The sequence below is a fragment of the Malus domestica genome, chromosome 10, assembly GCF_042453785.1.
Source record: "Malus domestica chromosome 10, GDT2T_hap1".
Classification (NCBI taxonomy): domain Eukaryota; kingdom Viridiplantae; phylum Streptophyta; class Magnoliopsida; order Rosales; family Rosaceae; genus Malus; species Malus domestica.
The window spans coordinates 36,936,923-36,947,620 of record NC_091670.1 but is presented as its reverse complement, the minus strand read 5'-3'; the positions used below and the strand labels follow the sequence as shown (position 1 = coordinate 36,947,620).

Here is a 10,698-nt window from a genome sequence, read left to right as displayed (position 1 = left end):
ATAATTTTGGACTGCCGAATAATTTTGGAGAACTGGACGTATTTTTGATCACCTAGTTGGTGATAATAGCGGCATGCTACCGAATAATTTTGGAGTACTGGACGTACTTTTGATCACCTAGTTGGTGATAATAGATGGTGAACCTTAAGTGAGGGATGGAGGTTGGAGTTTGAAGCTATAGGGCTTGGTTCTTTTAGGCATATGGACCTTCGCTATTACATTCCAGCCCACTATTATGGGCTTGCAGACTTTTTATTTATTTATTTTTTTTATGATTACCCTCTTGTGAGGTTATACAGATGTCTCCAAAAGATAAGAAAAGTAAATCACATCATTCAAAAGAAGAAGAAAAAAAAACTGCTGGGACTTGGCAACAGCGAGATTTCTCCCTTCACATCAACCTCAGTGGTCCAGCTGTTGGAGGAAAACTTCACGGGGAAGCAGGTTTGGTCAGCAAGTATGGTCTCTCTGTGTTGACAAAAGCCATCATCAAGTATACCAACTTGACTCTTTGTTTGAAAAACATATCTCGGCTTTCTTATTTTTTTCCTGATCTATTTTTTTCTTCTTTTGCTTTCTACTTTTGCTTTCTTCTTTGGCTTTACTGGTGGTCGATGCCCAAGGAATTTGAGGAGACTACATTGGATGCTTGCAATGATCTCCCACACTTGCATTTACAGCTTATTGGCTTTCTACTTTTGCTTTCTACTTTTGATTTCTCAGAAAATGATTTTACATGGTTACCACCCTAGATGTAGGGGATGGGTCACTGAGTTCTCTGAATTATTGCTTGTCCTGCCTCACATGGTGAAATTGAGTGGAGCTTTGGTTCGAGGAGAGTCTGGGGCCTGAGTATGCACAAGAACACAAAAACACTATATTTCCTGAAAATTGGCTTTGCAGTCATCAACAAGCGATTTGAACAGCTCGGCAAGAAGATGAACCGTCTCAATCTGGTTCAAAATCGAGGAAAATAGCAGAAACCGGGAGTAAAATCTCAACTCCTTGAAGCGGACTCCGATATCCTTCTTCTTGAAACCTTCGAAACCGGTGAAGCCGTCGAAGTAGCTGCGGCTGAAAATGGCTTCGTAAAAGACGTAGGCCTCGAGAAAGAATCGGGCCTCGCTGGTGCACATGAACTAGCCGAAGTAGAGCTGGCCGATCCGGCTGGCGATCTCATCGATTTCCCAACGGTTCAAGCCGGCAACGACGAGCTTAGAGCGGTTCTCCTGTTGGTACTTCCACAGGCGCATGCAGGCCTTGAAGACCTTGCGAAAGTAGTGCTGGTTGTGGAGGCATCTGTAGGCCAAAATGGAAGAAGGGGATGAAATGCTTTTAGGTGTCCTGCTAATGGGGATGAGTAAGAGGAAGGCTCTGATCTTCAGATTAGAGGAAGAGGCTGCTCTGTCGTATTCTTCAATGAGATTAACGAGATCCTCATCGGACTTGATGGATACGAGGGCGTCGAGATCCTCGGTGGGCAATTGACAGTGCAGACTGAAGGCCGTTATGGATGGCCCATACAACTCAGTCATCTTGGAAGACAGTTTAGAAAAGGAAATAAAGCGGGGAACGGCAAGGACACGGGTTTCCCCGTTGAGGTAACGGAGCTTGCTGTCGGGGTAACAGGGGAGGATTTTGCTGCAATAGCTGCAGAGTAACTTGATGTTGATGACCTTGGTGAGGTCAGGCGAGGGTCCGACCATGCTTACTAGGGTTTTGCTTTGACTAGTAACGCAAGAGAGAGAATTTTTTAGACGAAGTGTGTCGATGGAAGAGAGATTTTGGGAGATGGAAACAGTGGAAGATGAAACAGCTCTATAAATTGGAAGTTTCAGATAGAGAGATATATGTGTCTGTGTCTCTGTGCGGATTTTGCAGATCCACGACGGAGGTAAAAAAAATGAAAGAGAACCAATATAGCTTTTCGTGTCGTTTCCCACAGACGGCGCCAAATGTTGATGCACAAAACCGAATGGGTCTTAGACTAACGTAAACCCGACCGTGAATCTGAAAGAAAGTAAAGAACACAAGATGTATCGTGGTTCACCCCAATGTTTGGGCTACGTCCACATTGATGTTGATATTGTTTCACTCTGAATGATGAATATACAAGAAAGCTAGAGGCAGTGTGCTCTCTAGCCTATTTTCTCTCTTCTCATGGCCTAAGCCTTGACCTCCCCTAATGAGGAGAGTAAGGAGTCATTTTATAGAATAAGGGCTCCTCACTTATTACATATTTGCCCCTTCATTTATTACATAATTACATTTGAATTCCCCAAGTATTTATACGAGGTATAAATACGGAGACCTTAAATATGGTACAAACATAAGCAAATATGACATGGCATTTTAACGAAATTCCATTTTAAATAGTTTCTGGAAAACGTAGAACATATATATACGTATATTTATAAAACCAAAAGGTTACTCACAGGTACATAGTTGGGTCGTAACCCCCAAGTCTCGTTTAGCTGCGCTCGTCCTCCGAAAACGTCTCACCTGATGTCGTTAGATATATGTGGGTACAAGACGTGAATCTCCACTTGACTATCAAGAAGCTGAGAAACCATTGAAGCCAATAATGGCATATAAGAGCTGAATAAGCCTCCGTCATAATCTTCATTCGAAGACTTATGCCCAAAGTATTACAAATGGAAATACATCCTAAACGAGGATTCCATAGCTCTTTGGCTTGCTCCCATGGACCGTCTAATCATGAAAGATATTGCCCGAAGCACACCATGACTACGTCCATGAATGAGTACAATTCTGAAGTTTATAAATCCGATCGATTTTTTACTAGAGAATAATTTTCTCGTCCTTGCTTCTAACTTGCTCCTGAAGCAACAAGTGTAGAAAGTGGAAGTTTACCAAATTCTCGGATCTAATTACTACCATAAACATATGGTAGAATCAGGGCCTGCCAAGGTGTGGCATCATGCCCAAAGCGTGATTCTTGGCACCTAAGACCTAAAACTTCAAGAATAAGGGATGTTGTTCTGAAACCTTAACCTTGCAGAATCTATTTCTGTCTAGATGGAATAGATCATTGGTTATGCACCTGTTCGTGCCTGTACCAATGTTGTTGAGGAGTACCATTCTCATAGTCAATATGTGAGATCAATTTTGCTCTATTGAACACCGTTGGAAGAGTAGAATTTTGACATGAATGACCTTGTTGGCCGAATCCACCCTAGTAACTTTGGTTTACTTTGTGAACACTTTTCCATGTTCTTGGATTCAAGTTTGGCCTATGTTTTAGTTATGGATAATCTTATTGATATTGTCCTCGAATATGAGTTAATTGAATCATGTTTCTTAATACATGTGACCGATTCAATTAAACACATGATTAGGTAGGATTGTGGAAAAGTTAGTTGTCTGGATGAATGCGTACTACGCTTACTAACTTTACACCTAAATCACATCTCTAACAATGACTTCAGGTCCATCCAACCTGATTAAGAGCATTTGGCACGCTCCTCGTTGTATAAATGGTACTAAATTACCATTTAAGGGACCTTAAATTCTCCCCGTCGTTGAGTTTTTAAGGATATTCGAGATGACAATGATCATCAATGAAACCATTGAAGAAAATAGAGTGAAAAATCTTTGCACCACCTCCAAAAATGAGCCTGAAACTTTGATTGGGGCTAGTAGGTTGTCTCCCAACTAGAAACACACAACATGTGGCTGACCTAGAGCCTAGTGATTGAGCAGTTTACTTGTTTTGGCACGACCTTTTGGGACACTTAGATCAAACAATGATGCTACTACGCATCTTCTTACCCGAACTAAGGATCTTGTGCCTACAAGCACACTTTGCCAAGCCTGATCATTAGGAAAATTGATTTTTATATCATTTCTTGCAAAGATACGAAATCACCATTTTTTCATAGTGGATTCAAGGGAATATATGTGGACTAATCCAATCAAAATGCGGACCATATAAATACTTATGGTTTTGGTTGATCAATCGATAAACTGGTCGTATGTTTGTCTACACACATTGCTGGTAAACTTCATGGCCGATTAAGGGCTCACCACCCTACTTATCCTTTAAGGTCTGAGAGACTGGATAATGCCAGAGAGTTTATATCGACAGTTTTCGATAAAGTATTGCATGTATTTTGGGTTTATAATTGAACATCGAATTCTCATGTTCACCTCAAATAGCCTCGCCTAGTGATCATAAAGCGCAAATTTAAATGATCGCCCGGATTTTGGTGAACGTACCAAGTTTTTTATTTTTGCCTAGGGCTATGCAATCTTGTACGAAACTATGTTGCCACCCAACCTACTTGACATTACAGTTGGTTACTGGGTATGAACCTGACGATTTTCGTATTTACCCATTTGAGTGTGCATTCCATGTGCTAAGTCGCATTGCCACAACATACCAACATGGATCCTCAAAAAAGGATGTGAATCTTTATCGATCATGATTCTCCTTCACATTAGCTATCTTAGAACCCTTGCATGCGATCTCTTTACCGTTTATTTGCGAGTTGTCACTTTAATGAAACAGTCTTCTCGCTGTTAGGGGGAGATAAGAATGTCAACTTTCCTATAGATCTGCACGAATTTGCGTGGACGTTACCCACTATGTCTCATCTTAATTCCCGTACCGCACATGTATAATAAATAAGTGCGATGAAATTCTAGCTTTCAGAATGTTGCTCCATATGCATTCATCTGATCTAGCTAAAGTGACAAGATCATATACTAGCTGCAAACATGCATGCAAGGATAGACATACTTAACGGACGTCAAGTCAACATCCTCGAAGGGTGTGTCATCCCTATTGGACGGTTTGGACGTCCCTGTTGGACGATCCAGTACACCGGTGGATAACCAATCAATCTGTCTTGGCTTAGAGCACGACAGATCACTTAGTTCGTAAGATTCACTTCCCTAGAAGAGAAAGACACGACACAACAATGAATCTAAACTTGATAGTTGTTTAAAATCATTTTCATCTTATGTGATTAATCTGGATTACTCTCGAGACATGAAGTTCTTGGTTCAATATACTAGTTTGGGTGAGCTAAATGGAATTGAAATGAGATTACCATCGATGATGTTTTCAGTTATATGGTAGCTACCAACATAAATGAAAAGTGACGATATCGAACCGTGTTCCATTGATTAAGTGATAACGTATAACTGATTGGACAACTGAAGTTACAATCCAAGTCAAATTCCTTACCAAAGTGTGTATTGGACCTGTCGTTCCTACACTGCCCAAGGTAACCTTGTTATGTTACAAGTGAAAAAGGAAGCGTTATGAGATGAATGAAATAGTGCGATATGATGCACGCCTTATAACGCAAGGTTTCTCTCAAACGTCTTGTGATTGATAGCAGTATTATGAAATGTGGTTAATGTTTTCTCCATAGGGATATTGATACGGAGATTTACATGTAAGTTTCTGAAAAATTACATGGACTGGTTCAAATAGTTCCAAACCATGGAACACATTCTTAACTTGTTTGAGGTGTTCACTTACAATCAGACGAATGTGGTATACCCGTCTAAGTGATTATTTAATCAGTCAGGGATATGAATTATGTCATTGCGTGTTAAACTATGAAGTCTTATTCCAAATTGCTAGAGTTACAGTTTATGTCGTTGACATACATCTCACTAAGACTCCGGAAGAGCTTGAGAAAACTGCCTCGCACTTGAAGATGGAATTTGAGATGAATGATCTTAGGAAAACTCGTTTATGCCTTGACCCGAAGTTCAAGCGTTGTTTTGGCGGTACCTTGGTCTACCAGTCGAACTACACTCCGAAGGTGTCACCTTTGAGTATACCTTTGATCGTCCATAGGTTATATACAAATGAGACCCTTTGAAGAGGTTATGGAATCTGAAATTCCATATCTAAGTTTAACTTTGCGCTTTATTGTACTTAGCTCATTGTATTTAGACAGGACATCTCCTTCATTGTTGATATATTGGTAAAGATGCAGTACCGCGCCTACACGCAACCACTGAATTGGTATTAAAGACGTACCCTAAAGGTACTACGAATTTAGGCAAATCAAATCCCGATGCATCTCGAGCGAATCCAACCCCCTGATCCATGAAATGATGCTTGCCTTGTTTGTTATGCTGACGCTAGTTACTTATCAAACCCGCACAAGGCAAAATCCCCAAATGGTTATGTCTTTACCATTAAGGATATCATAATATCTTGGAGGTCCATAATATGACCTTAGTTGCGAAACCTTCGAATCGTTCCAAGACTCACCTCACTTCACTACGCCACAAGTGAGACATGGTTAGAAGTTCTTGTTGAGCATATTTTGAAGTACTTGCTGTGTTTTCATCCATCGTTGAGTCCCGACGACGATCCATGAAGATTATGCCGCATGTATTAACCCGACCAAGCCATGATACATCTACGAAGTCAACGCCAAGACATATTGCGTCCATATCTACATCAACAAAGCATCAGGAGATTAAAGTCATGCAACCCAATCCCAAACAACCTTGCCGACCTCTACACGAGGTCACTGCCGAAGTCAACATTGCAGAAGCTTGTTCGAGGAATTGGTATGCCTAACTATTCATATGCAATGCTTGTAGTTCTCATTTGGAAGTTATGTCAAACTCAAGGGGAGTATCCAGAAGTATACTCACTTTATCTTAATGTACTTTTTTTCCCTAGGATTAGGAGCATTTTTTCCTACTGGGTTTTCGCTACCTAACTAGGTTTTAACGAGACACCCATCCTGGGCTGATCATACCCTTGTGAGCTCTTCTACTTACATCCAAAAGAAGTATAGTTTTGACTTAATGCAACTTCTCATTTTTCTCCTTAGTCTATGGGTTTTTCTCCCACCTTGGGTTTTTGCCACACTCTCTTCCTCTCTCAATTGCCCTCCATAATTGTTCAGTAAATTATGCCTACAACAAAAATAAAAATGTATGATAAAAAATTTAGCCATAAACATAAATATACCAAATGTAATGTTTCTAACACTAAATGAATATATTTAGAAATAAAAAAATATTATTGAAATAATTAATTACGTTTATTAAAATCTAAGGACCTTGATAAAAAAAATTAAAAATGAATAAGGTTTTAATCAATGTAATAGGAAAAATAGGAATGAAAACCTTTTTTTTTTTTCATTATATAATTCAGTTTGGTTCAGTATTATTGTACTTGTAGCTCAATAATTCGTTAGATCCACCAAACTCATCAATACATTAGCGGCTAAATCCTTTCATGCATGCATGCACGTATGTGATTGACTGTACGTAATACTATTACCTGAGTTATTGTATGTTGAGTGATAAGAAAGCTTGGTTGAGTGATAAGAAAGCAGAATGGAAAGCTTTCCAGATATTGGTCCGACAACAATGAAAACTGGGTATAAACACAAAGGATGGTTCCATTTTAGTACGCTCTTTCAATAATGCATGCATTATTGCATTTGCTTGCAGTACTATTCTTCGTTTCATTTTAGTTTCACGTAGTGGGAGTTGGTACATGATTTTGCAAAAGTATCCTATAAAAGAAACCGCATTGGACTTTTTTTTTTCGTTCGAGGTAATCTTTGTCGAATATGATTTGCAGATTCTCTTGGCTGCAGTGACTTAAGTCATGGAACACATGACTCAAAAATTGACACTTGATTCAGGGACAATCTTGAAATACAGAATAATATTACAACATAAACAAAATGTGTATCATGCAATACATATTTTAGGTCTCGTACATTTTTCATAAGAGTTTATTTTAGGTCCATGATCAAGGAAACCCGAGATCTTGCAAAATTTAATAAAAGACATGTGATATATATGTATATATGCAGTACTTACAAAATCTATACTATTATTAAGAAAACCCTCATTGTCAATTTTATTTCCTATTTTGCCCTTACTTTTGATACATACTATTGACAAAAGGAGGGCAAAATAGTAATTTTGTACCTTTTGACAAAATGACGATTATATCCCTATTTTTCCTATTTTACCTTTTTTTTTTTTTGAGATAATGATAATTGATGTGAGGACCCTAGGAATCAATTGATATGACCGTTCACTAATGATCCAACGGTCGTGACTCAATCTTTCAATTTTCAAGGTAAAATTCCTTAGGCCTCATTTTTTTCTCTTTGTTGAAAGACTTGATCTCAGACTCCATTAGCTCAGAACCGAAGTCTATGTGATTCCTCGGTTGAGATTTTCCAAAAAAAATCCCATTTTTGTCTGGGAAATTAGAGCAGAATCGGTGAGAAATATAACAGTGAATAAAAGGTGGAATAAAAAAGGATGGGTTCTTTTTCTTCCCTTTTTGTGATGAAAACAGGAGGCAGGCAGGGAATAAACATGGAAATCAGTGGGAAAGTGAGAAGAAAAAGGATGGGTTCTTTTTCTTTTTCTTCCCTTTTTGGGTGGTGTGTTATTATTTAAAAAGGGGGTGGAGTGAAGAGGGAAAGATTGCGCATTCCTGGCCACACAATTCGATTAAACGGTTATGATTTTAGGATTCCAAGACTCCGGATAAAAAGATTTGGTGATGAAATTTTTTTTTTATAAGAAATAATATAATGGTATTTCATTGATTTTTACAAATAATTACAGGAATTGTCAATTAAGTACAATAATTTCAATAATCAACAAATTAATTTCAAGTGAATTTGCACAATAAAACAACCGACAGAGGATCTTAATCCCTCCATTGGCTTCCCAACTAACGAGTAAATGCGCAATGGTTGAAATGGTCACCCCAAGCCATTACTAATTGGCAAACATTTTTAGTAGTCACTGCAACTGGTCTTGACAAGTAATGTTTAATTCTCATAAATTGGATAATTTTATTTTTATTAATTAATATAAAACCCTAAAATTCCAGACATGCATGGAGAATGAAACATAGACAAGTTACAACAACCCATTCGAACTGATCACAGTTCTCGCATGTTACACATTCCAAGCCAAATATATTAATATAGGATATACTGAACATATTTTCATACCACATTATTAATTGATGCGACGTTTATACGCATAAAATGATATACTAGAGTAGTACAAAAATATGATATCTCTAATTAATTTCCATCAATCGACTCAATACTTGGTCAAGATTTGATCTGCATGCTCTTGCACCACCTTCCAAGCCAAGGCAATGTGGTGTTCCTCAGTCAAAGTTGCACCAACTGCAAAACGTAACATGTACAAACCTCCAACCACACCATGAGTCATGTACACATGACCGGACACATTGATGGACTCCAACAACTTGCGATTCACCTCGTTGATAATTACACTATTTTCATCACCATTAGCATCACAGCAATAATCCGTCTTGCCATTCTGATCACTTGAAGCCTTGTTGCTAATCGAGGATGGCGAAACCCTAAAACAGACCAAAGAGAAATTCCTAGGAGCCACAATCTCAAACCTTTTGTCCATCGCCACAAGCCCTTCAAAAATCTTGGCCATTTTTACGTGGCTTCTAAGAAAGTTTCTAAGGTTAGCCACCCCATAGCTTCTAAGCACAAGCCATAGCTTCATGGACCGAAACCTCCGGCTCAAGGCTATTTGCCAGTCTTTGTAGTCCACCACCTGTTTCAATTCTGTGGCCTTGTTCCTTAAATACTCAGGATACGTTGAGAGTGAACTTACCAACGTGTTGGGATTCTTAACCCAAAGGCAACAACAGTCGAGAGTGGTGAAGAACCATTTGTGCGCGTTGAGACTGAATGAATCTGCACCCTCGACGCCATCAAAGAAATGTCGAAACTCGGGACAAATGCAAGCACTCCCAGCATATGCTGCGTCCACATGAACCCACATGCCATAATCTCCCGCTACGCCGCAGAGTGGCCCCAATGGATCAACAGTAGCAATCGCGGTTGTTCCCACTGTGGCACATAGAAATAATGGGACAAGACCAGCTTCTATGTCTGAATATATAATCACTTTTAGGGACTCGGGTGAAAGTGCAAATGATGTAGATCTTGTTGTCTCTATGGAACGAAAATTCTCGGGGTGAATTCCAACAATTTGGGAAGCTTTTTGAAGTGCGCTATGTGTTTGATCGGATCCATACACAACTAGCTTCCCAATGTTGTGTCTACCAAATTTGCTTAGCTTTTGATCCCTGGCAGCTACCATTGCACAAACAAGGGCCTCACAAGTAGTCCCTTGTATCACATCACCACCATTGCCGGAGAAAAGGAAAGACTTGGGAAGTTTGAGCATATTTCCAAACCAATCCCTGACTGTGCTTTCAAGCTCAGTTGCAGCTGGCGACGACATCCAGTTGAACCCCACAACATTGAATCCCGAGCTAAGCATTTCTCCAAGGAACCCCGCGACGCTACCACTGGAAGGGAAGTAGGCAAAGTAGTTAGGGCTTTGCCAATGTGTTATGCCAGGGACAATATGGTCCTGAACATCTTGGAGGATGGTTTCAAGGGGTTCAGGGTTGTATGGGGCGGTATCCGGCAAGCGTTTTTTGAGGTAGCCTGGTTGGACTTGGCTTAGAACTGGGTGTTTCTCTATAGATTTGTAATAATCTGCAATGAAGTCTATGACCAAGTGGCCTTGCCTCCTGAACTCCTCAGGATCTAGAGGGTTTGTGGGTACGTTGGGAGAATTGTTTTCTTGTGAAATGAGGCTACCCATTTGGAAATTGGAAGAGTTGGAGTGGATGTTGATGAGTTGAGT

General features: G+C 39.5%; 1 protein-coding gene across 1 annotated transcript; it reads right to left on the bottom strand.

The window, feature by feature from the left end:
- Positions 1 to 8,827: 8,827 nt before the first annotated feature.
- LOC103406477 (tyrosine decarboxylase-like) lies at positions 8,828 to 10,698 on the bottom strand. Its single transcript, XM_008345462.4, has one exon. It carries the CDS (start codon positions 10,654 to 10,656, stop codon positions 9,094 to 9,096), a length of 1,563 nt encoding a protein of 520 aa, XP_008343684.2. The 5' UTR covers positions 10,657 to 10,698; the 3' UTR covers positions 8,828 to 9,093.

Excerpts from the sequence above, each read along its gene's own strand:
- LOC103406477 (XM_008345462.4), bottom strand. The coding sequence starts at position 10,656 with ATGGGTAGCCTCATTTCACAAGAAAACAATTCTCCCAACGTACCCACA.